This window comes from Pinus tabuliformis, chromosome 6 (genome assembly GCF_031772625.1).
Source record: "Pinus tabuliformis cultivar Carrire ecotype Pingquan chromosome 6, CPIR1, whole genome shotgun sequence".
Taxonomy (NCBI): domain Eukaryota; kingdom Viridiplantae; phylum Streptophyta; class Pinopsida; order Pinales; family Pinaceae; genus Pinus; species Pinus tabuliformis.
Window position 1 is genome coordinate 326,675,976 of NC_142292.1, and position 17,744 is coordinate 326,693,719.

The 17,744-nt window shown below is 35.0% G+C and overlaps 2 protein-coding genes and 2 pseudogenes across 2 annotated transcripts in view; 2 read left to right on the top strand and 2 right to left on the bottom strand.

Annotated features, from left to right (window-relative positions):
- Window positions 1-1,651: 1,651 nt before the first annotated feature.
- On the bottom strand, window positions 1,652-9,546 carry LOC149258623 (protein TORNADO 1-like; annotated as a pseudogene).
- Window positions 9,547-9,709: 163 nt separating this feature from the next.
- LOC149258624 (protein TORNADO 1 pseudogene) lies at window positions 9,710-12,014 on the bottom strand (annotated as a pseudogene).
- Window positions 12,015-14,748: 2,734 nt separating this feature from the next.
- LOC149258625 (disease resistance protein RPP2B-like) overlaps window positions 14,749-17,744 on the top strand; it is an 86,428-nt gene continuing 83,432 nt past the window's right edge. The window contains exons 1-2 of the mRNA XM_089415607.1: window positions 14,749-15,437; window positions 15,539-16,711. Of these exons, the coding sequence (XP_089271733.1) occupies window positions 15,857-16,711 (855 nt within the window). The 5' untranslated portion in view covers window positions 14,749-15,437; window positions 15,539-15,856. The remainder of the gene's footprint in view (window positions 15,438-15,538; window positions 16,712-17,744) is intronic.
- Window positions 15,115-15,441, top strand: LOC149258626 (toll/interleukin-1 receptor-like protein). Its single transcript, XM_089426177.1, has one exon. The coding sequence runs from the start codon at window positions 15,115-15,117 to the stop codon at window positions 15,439-15,441; it is 327 nt and encodes a 108-aa protein (XP_089282303.1).

The following is a 17,744-nucleotide window of genomic DNA, read 5'->3' on the forward strand; positions in this document are numbered from 1 at the left end:
ATTTGTGCACAAATAGTATACAAAATATATTGAATTGTCACCTTAATGCGCCTAGGTGTACCAACAATGATATACACACCTCTATGCAATGCATATTCCTGTGGACCATAGGGAGCACCTCCATATACAGAGGATGAATGAAGACCAATTGCTCCACCATAAACCTCAAAGTCAGCATGGACCTGCATTACAAAACATTTCTTACATAGAATTCCTGAATTCACAAGCATAAAGAAATTACAAATGAAGTTTTTGAACAATTTCAATATCAAAGTCAGACTGCAGATGATAGACAAAGCTCCAGAATTTTTAAAAGGCTACCCGTTTTGCAAGCTCCCTTGTTGGAACTAACACAATTACACTATGGGCCCTTCCATAGGCTATATTCCTACCTTTGGCATTTGGACCATTTGTTAATGATCCACAATAAGCAACACAAATGTTAATGTTTTACCCTGAACAAATTCATGTATACATATCATTAAATATGATATTGATTTAAATTATAAAATCTAGACTTCTAGTTCAGAGAAAAGATTTATCATTTAAGAGTTTAACTGATTATCCCTCACTGAAAAACTTGAACAAAAAATAAATCAAAATAGTGTCTTAAATTAATTGATGGATGAACAACAACTCTAGACTATGAAATAATTAGTAACAAATCAGGAACCACAGAAATCCAGGGCTCTTTATATGTTTCTCCCAATACAAAATTATCATTCCTTATTCTGTCCCTATGTATAATCTATGCAAAAAGTGAGAAATCGTTGAGCATCTATAAAGGTTATCTAGTCATGACTCCTCACACAAAAGCCAATGCACGTCATGACTATACTTGACATATTTCATATCATTTTATCACCTCGAGTCAATGCATGCAAGAAACACTTTTCAACACTTGAAATTTCAATGAAGCAGATACATCTCACAACTCGAGGAAGTTACATGTGTTTGGTTTTGTTTTCTTCATTCCATAGAAGGATTTTATGGTTCATTCCAAGTCTTTGTTCATAGAATCTAATCTAGATGATATCATGTTGGATTTCTAGAGATTCCATTCTCATAGGGAAATAAAGGAAAATCCCTGGTTATTGGCACAAGTAGCCATCTATGAAATTTCTCCAATAGTTTTTCTATTTCAAATATGGAAGGCCTGGAATGTAGTCCCGATGATGAAGGAGAATTCAGGATAGTTCTAAGAGGCTTAAATATTTCTTTGCAAAGAGAGATCTGAGAGCTGATTATCTCGAGAGATTCCAAACTGGTCATTGAAGCATTGTTTCATAATTAGAGCGAACCATATGGAAGCATTCATTTTGTTCCTTAATGCATTCCCTGTGTTCCCTGCCTTCCATGAAAAAATGGATGCGTTGGAGACATAAGAATTGTATCCCCATTTGCATTTAATAGTCAGGAATTTCCTTTCAGAGATAGATAGAGACACAGACATGGGGGAATGATTACGTAATGACTCACAATCTTTAAGTGTAAGCTCTTTCTTACAATCCTGAATCAATTTTCCTTAAATGGATAAGTGGGTGAATCTAACATATTATTCCTTGCACCACATGGAATATGATATCCAACTTCAACTCTATCCTAGGTTAAGCAGTAAACAGGACATGAGATCTCTGATATCTAGAATAAATCAGTCGTGTCTCCTATTATTCTCTGATCCACCTAGAAGCCATGTTTGTGGCTTGTAGCAACCTTCTTCTAGTATTGCAGGTATGAAAAGCTTCGAATTGTGATTTCCAGGATCTTGTTCATAACAGAGTTCTAGTTTCAACATCATGCTCACAAGGTCACTTGGGTGCCCACTCTTAAAAATTCCGGGACCAAATCCGGGTATTAAACCTTGTAAAGATTCTCTTAAAATCACCTCCAACTCTTTTTTAGTTGTAAATCCCCTTCGTTGTCATCCAAAGTAGATTGACTTTTGATGTTCAATCTTACTAGACGTCCAGGGACTTCCTCACAAAACCACTCACAGTTCACTATGATGAAATGAAGCTCTTGAAAATAGATGGTTTCTCCAGCTTTATGCAAAGAGCATGCTATGGCTCTTCGCCTCTCTTCAACCTTTCTGGGGTCATCATAGCGAGACTATATTCTCAATGTTGGAATCTTCGTTTTACACAGTTGAGCAAACTCTTCCCATCTCATAACTGGCTTGTTGGAATGCTTAGCTTTCCAATTGAACAACAACACTCTTAAGTCATCACATACTTGGTAAATTTCAGGAACCCTTTATAAAATTGTTTTGGTTGTTTGCTGCACATGATGAGCAACCTTATTCATTAAACTAGATGACCTTGCATCCACTGTATATATGGTTGGGGATAATTCAACAAAGCCAGTGAAATGATCCCTAAGCCTGTAAACGCATTGGATCGCTGATAAGTACAATTTCTAAACTTTCAGAAGTTTTATCAATATGAGTGAAAATTGTGACATGACTGAGAAAGGATTCTACTCTCCTGGAATTGGAAACAAATAAATCTTAGCCAACATACTATATATTCTTCAAGTTATTGAAGCTTTTTGGGTTGTCTGTTGTCTGGTTTTTTTTTGAACAGGCTACAAATTATGAGAAAGAAATATGGGCTCCCAGGACCAAGGAACATGAGATCATGAAAAGCATGGAACTCATGTTGACCCGCAAGGTCCAAAATTGAGATTCTAGTATCATCATCTTCTAGGATCTTGATTTTGATACCCTAAGTTCTTATGATGGGTTCAACTGGGTTCACGAGAGTTTTTATTTGGTATATTGATGGAATCTTGGCTCAAGCAAAACTCTGCAATATGGAATTACATAGAATTGTTTTACTTGTAGCCAAAATTGCAGATATTGATCATTTGAATTGGAAAAATCAATCTTGGTTGTCCAATTTATAATGGAATACCTAATAACATTCATAACAAGGATAAGTCATCTAATTTTAGAAACTGTAAAATTTTCTTACTCTTATAAATTTTGAAAAGATTAAACCTCTTTTTAGATCATATTTTATTTGATTCCAAATAATGAATAATCTTCCTCGTGGTCATTGCATGACCAATCTATCTATCTATAGTTGTTTTTAAGTATTATATATAATATATTATCATTCTCCTCACTAAATATTTCAACAATATATAGAAGTAGATTGGATCGTTGCCTTTACCTTTGTGTATAATGAGAAATTGATTAAGGGTGAATAGGGAAAGTCATAAATCTTGCCAGCAAATTCTTGTTCACAGAGGAAAACTCTAGCAGTTTTGGGCACTGTCGTGGGCATGTCTTCCAAAAAATCAATCTGTGGCTCGGCATTGGTATTTTGTCCAAGACATTGGTGAACACGATCATTTTTACCAGAGGCTTGAAGCGGAGTTCCATTCAGATCAATCTCTTCAAGCCAGGGATTCACTCGCAATGTATCCATAATTGCTTCAAGTATTGCATCTCTTGCAACTCCTTTACATCCCTTCAAAGACATGGACTTCAAAGCTGCATTTCTTTGAAGAGTTACAAGAATTTTGATGAAATTAGATGCGCCCATGCTACGATCATCATTTATAGCGAATTTTAGCAAACTCTGGTTTGTGGAGATCATATGCACCAATGCACTTCCACCAGAACTACCCATTTTAGTATGAGGTCCCCCAATGGACAAAAATTTCAGAGAATAATTTGCTTGAGGTTGGTCTGGTTTGAACCTACTAAGAGGACAAAGAAAATGATCAATTCCTTCTCCTCCCATTGGATTTCTTTCAAGTTGCAAGGATTGCAGGGTATGGTTCGAAAACATAGTAGTTGTAATGTAGGAAACACCCTTAAATTCAATGTACATAAACAAATGTAATTATGAAGTTTTCACAAATTTTTTAACATAGTTTGCTCAAAGTGACTATAATTTGAGGTTACATTCAAACCTTATATTCCATAAATAAAAAATAAACAAAAATTATAAAATCATATATATCTATATATATATATATATATATATATGCTGTTCTATGATTACCTCGTTTATCGTGCTCCGATGATTCATTAAATTAGTTATTATAAAATGCAATGCTAAAAAATAAAATATAAAACAAAATTAAGTTATATTAATAGTTGTCATAATCTTTAAATATTTATTTGCACCTTTTTCACATTAAAATTTATCTACAATTATGTTCTATAGCTTGCACATGGTTTCGGACCCATGGTTTTGGTTACACATGGTATTGTGCCTATAGTATTTCTTTGTGTAGACTATTTAAATATAGTATTTCTTTATGTAGACTATTTAAATATAAGATATCTCTCACAAAATAAATAGAGAGTGGAAAATAATAATTCGAGATTATAGGTTGCACATGGTATTGTGCTCGTCGTATTTTCTTGTGTAGACTATATAAATATAGAATGACTCTCACAAATAAAAAATAGAGAGTGGAAGCTATATGACATTGGAGTGGAGGTGAAGTTTGATGAATATTGTATTATTAATAAAAAGAATGGTTGATCCTTTCTCATATTTTTTCACGAAAAATTTGTGTTGTCTTAATAAATTATTATTGATTTAAGATTTATTGTAATTTATTTATTGATTGGTGTTCAAAATAAACAATATTGAGATCATTTCTAAATATGGTTACAATGTTTAATCATACAAATTAGAGAGTTTCACAATCTTTTTAAATATATTTATCTTTTGGCTTTTAGGTGATTAAATAGTTTGACTTTATCTATTTAAAGTTGATATAAAATTGTTTTTTTTTGGGTAATGCTTAATAAAGATATTGAATTGTTTTATTTATAACTTATAACAAAATATTTTTTAGTTTTATATATATATCAACTTTATATTAAAAAAGAAATAAAAAATACACATTTATTTGGTATTTAACTAGGAATTGAGGTATGTCCCTTACCTGAAGGATGAGAATGAAAATATTCAAAGGTATATCAACTAGCATTTGCACCAAATGCTGCAAAGGAAACAACATAAGTCGGTATTGCATATGGAAGAAGAGCATAGATGAAAAAAATGTGATGTGTTAGGTGATCTAACTATAACGAAATTTGTATGAAAAAAGAAATCTTAATGTTAAATGTAATACAAGCAAACAATCTACTCAAAATAGAGGCATGCGCAACTTCCTTCCCAAGTGCTCAATCGAAGAGCTTACTTTCATTAAAAATGGCATCCCAGATTGGACCTCTGTCTTTCATTGCCTCATCCACCCTGAACCCTTCACCCTCATATGGTAATGGTTCCAGATCATTTTTTTGTGCAAGTATTCTCTAGCGGCGTTTCCATTTATACACGTCTCCATTAACATAATCAAAGGCCTAGTTCTTTTGATAAGGATTTTTCGCGGCCCAAATTTCTTGTTCTGCAATCAATTCTGCATCAGATGCATCCATAAATTATTCCCATGAAATATTGTTAATCCTTCTTTATTCTTTGCAGCCTCGAATACAATATCCTTGAGAGTGTAGTAAAAATTGGGCACAGGTAGCATACGAAGCTCTTCACAAGGGAGCATGGTCTTCCTTTCTTCCGTTTTTTATCTTCAAGCAAATATTCTAAACCAAGTTTATTCTTTTTACTACCAAATCCAAAAATTGCTAGTAGACCTTGCCTTGACTTTTGGGCTTTGATAAGTACATGGATGTTGAATTTATTGTAGAAAAGTTGATGGGTTGTGATGACCCTTAAGTTGAGGAAAGTGTTGTATGTGCACTTGGGCAATACCACTACAAAGAATGCATTAGTCATACTTGTTTCTCATATAGATTGAACCATGCAACAAACTTGCAGTGTTTATAAAGAACTTCTTGAAGGAAACCCAGTGAGTCCAAAAAAGAATACCTTGACCTTTTTATTACACTTCCCATAGAAGAAATGAGGGTTGAACTCCACAATACTCTTAAACCGATCTCTGATGCTTCATATGTAGCTGTAAACTTTCTAGAAAAACAAAATATACAACCATCAAAAGGTGCAGTGCTAGTATACATAATGACGATTTGATAGAGAATGTGATATAGGAGAGAGGAAGGGGAAAAAATCTTAATGCTTAACCAAACAATATTCTTATACTCTCATTAGCAATACCTTAGTATGTGGAAGGCCTTCGCGACTACATTCTAGCTGTAGTAAATAGAAAAGAGTGTCAACGTGAAGTTACAAATGGTAAGAATGAGGATAGCAATACGTTGGAGATGAAAACATATGTTCCAGATATGCATCCATTTTGCCCCCAAAATAGAAACACAAAGAATAAATGTTTTGGCATTTAGGTTGGTCATTTGGTTATAAATTTGTGAATATGGAGATCTTGTGTTGTATTTTGTACATTGTTGAATATTAGATGATACTGTGCAAGAATAAGGGGTTAGGAAAACAGATAAAGCACTTTCCTTTAGAACAATTTATATACAATTGGTCCTAATAAATGATATGAATCAGAATGCAAACTCAGCTTAATACTTTCCTTGTTTCAAAATCAGCTTAATACTCACCCTGCACTCAAGAAGAACTGGCCAACGGTTGCAAAAAAATAGTCTTGACTGAATCCCTGGATGTAGGAAATACACCACTTGAAGCCTTTCTTTAAAATCCAGAGGAAGTTCTTCATAGATCAACCACAATGTCAAGCTTGAATTTACTATGAACAGTAACACATAAAAGGGATAAATGAACACAAAACATGTTTTGTCACCTTAATGCGCCCATGTGTACCAACAATGATATCCAAACCTCTAAGCAATGCATATTCATGTGGACCATAGGGAGCACCTCCATATACATAGGATGAATGAAGGCCAATTGCTCCAACATAAACCTCAAAGTCAACATGGACCTACATTACAAAACATTTCTTACATGGAATTCCTGAAGTCACGAGCATAAAGAAATTACAAATGAACTTTTTGAACAATTTCAACATCAAGTCAAACTGCATATGATAGACAAAGCTCCAGACTTTTTAAAAGGTTACATGTTTTGCAAGCTCCCTTGTTGGAACTAACACAATCACAATGGGGGCCCTTCCATAGGTTGTATTCCTACCTTTGGCATTTGGACCATTTATTAACGACTCCACAATAGGCAACATAAATGCCAACGTTTTACCCTGAACAAATTCATGTATACATATAAAAAAATATGATATTGATTTAAATTATAAAATCTAGACTTCTAGTTCAGAGAAAAGATTTATAATTTAAGAGTTTAATTGATTACCCCTCACTGAAAAACTTGAACAAAAAATAAATAAAATATTGTCTTAAATTAATTGATGGATGCTCAAACTAGATGAGCACAAGTTGAACTTGATATTTTAGTTTGAACAACAACTCTAGACTATGAAATAATTAGTAACAAATCATGAACCACAGAAAGCCAGGGCTCTTTATATGTTTCTCCCAATACAAAATTATCATTCCATGTTATGTCCCTATGTATAATCCATGCAAAAAGTGAGAAATTGTTGAGCACCTATAAAAGCTAGCTGGCACTAACTCCTCACACAAAATCCAATGCACTTCATGACTATATTTGGCATATTTCATATCATTTTATCACTTCTAGTCAATGCATACAAGCAACACTTTTCAACACTTGACATTACAATGAAGCGGATACATCTCACAACTCGAGGAAGCTACCCTTTTGCTAAGATGCTGCAAATGGGTGGGTATCCTAATAAACCAAATTTCACCCACAAGACATTCACCTTGGTGGGAGGCATAACGATGCCCCCACTTTACCAACAAACCAAGTAACCAAATTGTAGATTTTGGCTTATGTTTTAATGGTAGACATGTGGGGATGTTTTCATTTTATTGGCATACTCTTTAGTTAAATATTTTGATAATTTGATATGTTACCAATGGAGGAGCTGTCAATTTTTCTTTAAAATTCATATTTAATTGCCACTGGAGGACATAGATAATACTTAGTGAAAATCATCTCACCCATTTTATATCTTAGCTTTTAGAAGAGAAAAGCGACTATGAAGTGTATGCCCATGACATTTGTGTACAAACAACATACAAAATATATTGAATTGTCACCTTAATGCGCCCAAGTGTACCAAAAATGATATACACACCTCTACGCAATGCATATTCCTGTGGACCATAGGGAGCACCTCCATATACAGTGGATGAATGAAGGCCAACTGCTCCACCATAAACCTCAAAGTCAGCATGGACCTGCATTGCAAAACATTTCTTACATAGAATTCCTGAATTCACAAGCATAAATAAATTACAAATGAAGTTTTTGAACAATTTCAATATCAAAGTCAGACTGCAGATGATAGACAAAGCTCCAGACTTTAAAAGGCTACATGTTTTGCAAGCTCCCTTGCTGGAACTAACACAATCACACTGGGGGCACTTCCATAGGTTGTATTCCTACCTTTGCATTTGGACCATTTGTTAATGATCCACAATAAGCAACACAAATGTTAATGTTTTACCCTGAACAAATTCATGTATACATATCATTAAATATGATATTGATTTAAATTATAAAATCTAGACTTCTAGTTCAGAGAAAAGATTTATCATTTAAGAGTTTAACTGATTATCACTCATTGAAAAACTTGAACAAAAAACAAATCAAATAGTTTCTTAAATTAATTGATGGATGCTCAAACCAGATGAGCAGACGCTGAACTTGATATTTTAGTCTGAACAACAACTCTAGACTATGAAATAATTAGTAACAAATTAGGAACCACAGAAAGCTAGGGCTCTTTATATGTTTCTCCCAATACAAAATTATCATTCCTTATTCAGCCGCTATGTATAATCCATGCAAAAAGTGAGAAATTGTTGAGCATCTATAAAGACTATCTAATCCTGACTCCTCACACAAAATCCAATGCACGTCATGACTATATTTGACATATTTCAACCATTTTATCACCTCCAGTCAATGCATGCAAGTGACACTTTTCAACACTTGAAATTTCAATGAAGCAGATACATCTCACAACTCGAGGAAGCTACATGTGTTTGGTTCTGTTTTCTTCATTCCATAGAAGGATTTTATGGTTCATTCCAAGTCTTTGTTGATAGAATCTAATCCAGATGATATCATGTTGGATTTTTAGAGATTCCATTTTCACAGGGAAATAAAGGAAAATCCTTGGTTATTTGCACAAGTAGCCATCTTTGAAATTTCTCCAATAGTTTTTCTATTTCAAATATGGACGACCTAGAATGTAGTCTTGATGATGAAGGAGAATTCAGGACAATTCTAAGAGGCTTAAATATTGCTTTGCAAAGAGAGATCTGAGAGCTGATTATCTTGAGAGATTCCAAACTGGTCATTGAAGCGTTGTTGGATAATTAGAGCGAACCATATGGAAACATTCATTTTGTTCCTTGATGCATTCCCTGTGTTCCCTGCCTTCCATGAAAAAAAGGATGCGTTGGAGACATAAGCATTGTATCCCCATTTGCATGTAATAGTCAGGAATTTCCTTTCAGAGATAGATAGACAGACATGGGGGAATGATTACGTAATGACTCACAATCTTCATGTATAAGCTCCTTCTTACAATCATGAATCATTTTTCCTTAAATGGATAAGTGGGTGAATCTAACATATTATTCCTTGCACCACATGGAATATGATATCCAACTTCAACTCTATCCTAGGTTGAGCAGTAAACAGGACATGAGATCTCTGATATCTAGAATAAATCAGTCGTGTCTCCTATTATTCTCTGATCCACCTAGAAGCCATGTTTGTGGCTTGTAGCGACCTTCCTCTAGTATTGCAGGTATGAAAAGCTTCGAATTGTGATTTCCAGGATCTTGTTCATAACAGAGTTCTAGTTTCAACATCATGCTCACAAGGTCACTTGGGTGCACATTCTTAAAAATTATGGGACCAAATCCGGGTACTAAACCTTGTAAAGATTCTCTTAAAATCACCTCCAACTCTTTTCTAGTTGTAAATCCCCTTTGTTGTCGATCCAAAGTAGATTGACTTTTGATGTTCAGTCTTACTAGACGTCCAAGGACTTCCTCACAAAACCACTCACAGTTCACTATGATGAAATGAAGCTCTTGAAAATAGATGATTTCTCCAGCTTTATGCAAAGAGCATGCTATGGCTCTTCGCCTCTCTTCAACCTTTGTGGGGTCATCATAGCGAGACTATATTCTCAGCGTTGGAATCTTCGTTTCACACAGTTGAGCAAACTCTTCCCATCTCATAACTGGCTTGTTGGAATGCTCAACTTTCTAATTGAACAACAACACTCTTAAGTCATCGCATAATCAGTAAATTTTGGGAACCCTTTATAAAATTGTTTTGGTTGTTTGCTGCACATGATGAGCAACCTTATTCATTAAACCAGATGACCTTGCATCCACTGTATATACGGTTGGGGATAATTCAACAAAGCCAGTGAAACGATCCCTTAGCCTGTAAATGCATTAGACTGCTGATAAGTACAATTATGAACTTTCAGAATTTTTATCAATATGAGTGAAAATTGTGACATGAGTGAGAAAGGATTCTGCTCTTCTGCAATTGGAAACAAATAAATCTTAGCCAACATACTATATATTCTTCAAGTTCTTGAAGCTTTTTGGGTTGTCTGTTGTCTGGTTTTTTGAACAGGCTACAAATTATGAGAAAGAAAGATGGGCTCTCGGGACGAGGGAACATGATATCATGAAAAGCATGGAACTCATGTTGACACGCAAGGTCCCAAATTTAGATTCTAGTATCATCATCTTCTAGGATCTTGATTTTGATACCCTAAGTTCTTGTGATGGGTTCAATTGGGTTCACAAGAGTTTTTATTTGGTATACTGATGGAATCTTGGCTTGAGAAAAACTCTGCAATATGGAATTACATAAAATTGTTTTACCTGCAGCCAAAATTGCAGATATTGGTCATTTGAATTGGAAAAATCAATCTTGGTTGTCCAGTTTATAATGGAATACATAATAACATTCATAACAAGGATAAGTCATCTAATTTTAGAAACTGTAAAATTTTCTTACTCTTATAATTTTGAAAAGATTAAACCTCTTTTTAGGTCATATTTTATTTGATTCCAAATAATGGATAATCTTCCTTGTGGTCATTGCATGATCGATATATCTATCTATAATTGTTTTTAAGTATTATATATAATATATTATCATTCTCCTCACTGAATATTTCAACAGTATATAGAATTAGATTGGATGGTTGCCTTTACCTTTGTGTAAAATGAGAAATTGATTAAGGGTGAATAGGGAAAGTCATAAATCTTGCCAGCAAATTCTTGTTCACAGAGGAAAACTCTAGCAGTTTTGGGCACTGTCATGGGCATGTCTTCCAAAAAATCAATCTATGGCTCGGCATTGGTATTTTGTCCAAGCCATTGGTGAATGCGATCAGTTTTACTAGAGGCTTGAAGTGGAGTTCCATTTAGATCGATCTCTTCAAGCCATGGATTCACCTGCAATGTATCCATAATTGCTAACAAGTATTGCATCTCCTGCAAATCCTTTACATCCCTTCAAAGACATGGACTTCAAAGCTGCATTTCTTTGAAGAGTTACAAGAATTTTGATGAAATTAGATGCGCCCATGCTACGGTCATCATTTATAGCGAATTTTAGCAAACTCTGGTTTGTGGAGATCATTTGCACCAATGCACTTACACCAGAACTACCCATTTTAGTCTGAGGTCCCCCAATGGACAAAAATTTCAAAGGCTGGCTTGGTTTGAACCTACTAAGAGGATAGAGAAAATGATCAATTCCTTCTCCTCCCATTGGATTTATTTCAAGTTTCAAGGATTGCAGGGTATGGTTCGAAAACAGAGTAGTTGTAATGTAGGAAACACCCTTATCACTCATGCTAGTGTTTGACATATTCAGATGTTTCAGAGTCTTGTTTTCCTGAAGGACCCTCCTGAACTCTTGAGCACATTTGGAATTGATATGATTTCCACTTATATCCATATTTTCTATAGTATTATTTTTGCAAAGAGATGTCATTTGAAACAGAGATGTCAATTTTTTGTATTGCTTGGGATATGTTTTGAGCTCCAAGATGGATATAAATTGAGAACAATGAGTCCAATGGTATGTTGGGATCAGAAGGGTTAGGATGCCATGCAAATTTTCGGCTTGCAAAAGATCCCATGAACAACTCTTTCAACTTCAAGTCATCAGGAATGAAGGTTTCATTTGGGGCACTTAGTTGGATATCTCCAGAGCTTGTGTAAGCTGGCAATTTACTGCATCATCATCAAAACCTAAAATACACCCTAACTTAACCACCTCACATAAACCTGCAAATTCGTGTGGACCATAGGGAGCACCTCCATATACAGAGGATGAATGAAGGCCAACTGCTCCAACATAAACCTCAAAGTCAACATGGACCTGCATTACAAAACATTTCTTACATGGAATTCCTGAAGTCACAAGCATAAAGAAATTACAAATGAACTTTTTCAACAATTCCAATATCAAGTCAGACTGCAGATGATAGACAAAGCTCCAAACTTTTTAAAAGGTTACCTATTTTGCAAGGTGCCTTGTTGGAACTAACACAATCACATTGGGGGCCCTTCCATAGGTTGTATTCCTACCTTTGGCATTTGGACCATTTGTTAATGACTCCACAATAGGCAACACAAATGCCAATGTTTTACCCTGAACAAATTCATGTATACATATCAGTAAATATGATACTTATTTGTAAATAGCTTGTCTGTGGTTCCAGCACTAGCACCAGCCTCTCTTGTTCTGAGTTCAGTGTTTGTTTTATAATGAATAAATATCTAATGACACATAGAGGCACCGAGATGACTGGGTTGAATCTTCACTATGGCCAGGCCAAAACGTGATAAAATCGTTTCCAACAAATAATTTCACATTTTGAAGAAGAATATCCATTGACACTCGAGTCGAATCCTGAACGAGAAATATATGACATCAGAGGTGTAGACTGAGGCCGACAATCCCCCATTGATGGAACGCTCATCAGATACTTCAAAAAAAATATAATTTCTTCGAGATATGATGTTTTGCAGTCCAGAGAATATAAGATCTAATTGGTCATAATACCTACTTGCCAAAACGTGTAATAACCTCACCTTTGGTCAGCGTAAAGAAAGAATTTTGTACCATCCCCTGTCTTCTAGAACTTGTTGGGAAACTTCAATGGTTTCATTTCCCCCTTTCTGGTGCTGGAAACCCTGGAGTAGGAACCCGGGTCAGTCAATCGCAATGGTTTGAAATATCCTGAACGGTTCCAACCACCCAACTACCTTACCTTGATCAAATGATTGACAATCCTCTAATCGTCTAACACAATCTAATCGCGCACAGTTATGACAGGTAGCTTTTTAAGGGACTTCTTTTCAGAGGGGAACGCCTTACGGCGTAACTAGTTTCCACATACTTTTAGTGACATGATAGAGTTTGATGAGTCACAAAATTTTGAGGACGTTATTACAAAAAAGAAGTACTACTACCAGGAATCTAAACATAGGTTAGAATATATGAATGATTGGAAAGCAAAAGGAGGCCTCAAATTCAAAGGAAAGAAGCACGCAATTGCAGGGAAACTCCTTGGAAAAAGAAAGGGAGTCCAATCACAACTAACAAGGGTGAGTTCTAGCAAAGGTTTATTAATGTTGAGAGAGCACTATTCACTCAAACTGTGAGAGAGGAGGTCAAGAACTATGGAGGGAAACCACAGAAATGTTGAACTTATAGTAAAAATCATAAAATGAGAGACTATCCATAAAGAATAATAACCTCAAGTTGTCCATGGAATATTGATTTTCTTATATAAATCAATATTATTTTTTATAAGCAATTAATTTATATCATATCACACTTAAATATGAAGCGAAAATATTAATTATATATATTTCTATTAAAAAATAAATAAATTATTTTATATATATATATAAATAAAATTTAAAACATATGAATTATTAGTTTTATTTTAATATTTATCTGAAAAGGTTGAGTGATGTTGTTGGGTGTTTATTGGTTCCTTTCACTTTTTATTAGTTTCGAATTTTTTAAAATTTAACTTGTATAGAGTAAAGAGATTTTGTATTGGATTTAGATGGAAAAAATCCTTGCATAGATTTATAACTATATTTTACATCGTGTTATATTTTACTTATTGAATATCTATATAAAATAGTGCCATGCACATGGGCATAGTGCTATGTTAGTGACTGGTGATTAATATTTATTTGTCAGTTTTAAAGTGAAAAAATCCTTGCATAGATTTACAATTAGATTTTACATCGTCTTATATTTTACTTATTGAATATCTGTATAAAATAGTGCCATGCACATGGGTATAGTGCTATCTTAGTGACTGGCGATTACTATTTATTTGTCAGTTTTAAAGTTCCGGGCGTAGCACGGCATCACAAGACGACAAAATAAAGCCACGGCATCACAAGACGACAAAAGAAAGCCGCACGCAAATCCGCAGGCCTTCACAACCAAACTTTGAGAAATCACGTTACACGCCGATTATCATGGGTACGACTATTCCGATTTTCAAAATATTCTTGGAAATCGACGAAAAAGTTAGGTGAAATGAAAAGCTTATTAAGCGGAAATTTTTATTTCTATAAATGCTCGAAAAAAAATAAATGCTCTCTGACATGTTAAGCATTCAATTTTTATTTTCAGGTTGCTATCTCAATTCGCGTGTTGTCAATCAGAAGACAAAAACTAAATGATTAACATACCAGGCAGCATTTATTTTATTTTTCTATGGTATATGGAGTTGCCTACCTAGGCACCCTACACCTGCGCAACTATTTTAATGACTTTGACCTTTTGATCTATTCATAGTCCTCACCATCTTTGGGCATTTCTTTAGGTTTCATTGCCTTTATTTCTCTGGTTGAAGAAGCATTTCCTTGGTCTTCCAATCTGATCCGATCGGTAAGAGGTATCAAGTATGGAGCAAGTCACGGAGGCAGAACAATACCAAGTATTCATCAGCCACCGCGGACCAGACACCAAGAATAATGTTGCCAGCCTCATCTACCATAACCTCAAACCATATGGGTTGCGCGTCTTCCTGGATAAGGAAGAACTGCGCACCGGAATGGCTCTTTCCCCTGCAATCCGAGGAGCCATTAGCAGTGCCTCAGTTCACCTTGTAATTTTTTCTCAGAATTATGCTCATTCGCGTTGGTGCTTAGATGAGCTGCGTTGGATGTTGAGATCATCTCATGAGCGCAAGTTTATACCCATATTCTGCGACGTTGAGCCTTGGGAACTTCGTCACACTGAGAGGGGATGTTATGCCGATGCCTTTCACAAACACCAACAAGACGGAAGAGTCTCCCCGGAAGTCGTGGAGGGGTGGAAGGAAGCACTTCGAGAAGCCGCAGAGATTACAGGTCTGCAGTTCAAATCCAAAGAAAGGTGAATACACATACTCTCTTATTTATCATCTATCGTCTTTGTCGATCTTGAATCATCCGTTCCTAAACTACGTTGGCCTGAAAATATTTTTTTGTCTACAGTGACTACGGGGAGTTTGTGAGGGAAATTGAAAATGTTGTAACAAAACAGGTAAAATGGGACCCTTTAGAGGTCGCTACTCACCCAGTTGGACTCGATCAGGCGTTGAAGGATTTGGATGATCACATTCAAAAACAACGCTCCACTAAAGTGGTAGGGATTGCCGGTGGAAACGGAATAGGGAAGTCAACTCTGGCGAAACATATGTTCAACTTGAGACGTTCAAAGTTTAGCAGGGCTTCTTATTTATTTAATGTCAGAGAAAAAGTCGATTTAACATATTTGCAGCGGCAACTCTTTCGTGATTGCTGGGCAAAGATATGGACATTCCGAATACTGATATTGGTAGGACTATTTTACGAAATAGTCTAAAAGGATTAAAAATTTTGATTGTTTTGGATGGGGTGGATGACAGCGAGAAAATAAAATGTTTACTGGATATGAATGCGGTAGAGGCTGGTAGTCTGATCTTCATAACATCTTGTGATAAAGATATACTGAGGGGCTCATTTAAAAACACTTTGTTGTATGATGTAAAGCCATTGAAACAGAGCCATGCCCGAGAGCTGTTCTGCCGTCATGCTTTTCATCAATCAAATCCATTTGAAGGCTATGAAGAATCGGTAGAGGGGTTTTTGAAGATTTGCGGCGGATTGCCTCTATGCTTAAAAGTTTTTGGGGAACAGCTTGCTGGCAAACTTGACCGAAAGTATTGGAAGCGGCAGTTGGAAAAATTCTCTCGAGGACAGCAACTCATGGAAGCAGACACTGTAATTAATGCACTAAAATGGAGTTACAAAGCTATGGAGATGGAACAGCAGGAGATGCTTTTGGACGTCGGTTGTTTCTTCGTGGGAGAAGACGTGGAACTAGCAGTTCGAGTATTAGAGGGATTAGGTTATCATAACGACGTTCGGGACTGCCTCGAAAGTCTCCGTCAAAAATGCCTTTTAGACTTCAACAACGATGTGGAATCTCAAAACGATATTGAAATTTTAAATGCAGGAAGGCATTTAAGACTGCCACCAGTATTACACCAGCGTAGTTCAAAAATTATAATGCAAAATCAAGTCAGGGAATTGGCACGGCGTATTGCTAGACAAGATCTACACACAACGGATAAGCCACTACGCCTTAGTTTGGCAATTGAAATAGAAAAAATGTTGCAGTTGCGGGTATGTGAAATTTTGTACTTTCCTTGCATTTTTACTTATCAACCTATTTCTTTTGACATTTTGAATTTGCATATTTCTTGTAATAGAGAGTGTTGTTTAAAACCATGCTGTCAGAAGTTCTGGTGAGAGGCTTCACCATCTATGGCGAAGTTTGGTTGAAAGGATCATGGATCGCTACCGTATCCATGACACTAAAAGCCCTGGAATAACCAAGTTTCCAATTCAAATGATGTAGACTAAAACCATGCCAAGTTTCCAATTCAAATGATGTAGACTAAAACCCTGCAAAGTTTCCAATTCAAATGATGTATTGATAAAAAAAATGGAAAACATAGTATTGTCAAATGCAGAAAAAGTCGGAAATGAGTTTACAAGTTTATCATAGAATACTAGGTAAGAAAAATAAAACATTAAGGGAGAATTATGGAAAACTATGGTTAAGGTCCATTTTGAAACTGGTTTAGTGTTTATTTTGAAATATAATTTTAGAATTTAATTGTAAATAATAAGTAATGGTAGAGATATAACTTCTAAAGAATATTTATTGAATATTTTTAAATTGATAAAAAATTAGATTTATCTTAAACATACAAAATTAAATGAAGGTAAATTATATATATGAAATATTTTGACTATGAAATTGATAGAATATGTAATTATTAGTTGTTTATGTATATGAAATTGGTAGAATATGTAACTATTAGTTGTTTATATGTATGATGAGTATATTGGTCATTATTGTTAGAGTTCTAGGTTCTACATGAAGGAGTATGTTTTTATTAGTCAAGAGGTTATTAAAGCCTAACTGTTTGAGAGATTCTCTAAAGCTAGTTAACTTCCTAATATGGAATGTGATTTCAACAAACTGATAAAGTCTAAGATAACTCTCCTATAAGTTAAGTTTCTCGGATTAAACTTCCTAATGTGATTTCAGTTTTAAAGTCTAAAATAATTCTCCTATCTTAAAGTTAAGTTTCTTGGATTAATATTTGTAACATTATTTGATTAAACAAAGTGCATTACCCATGTAATT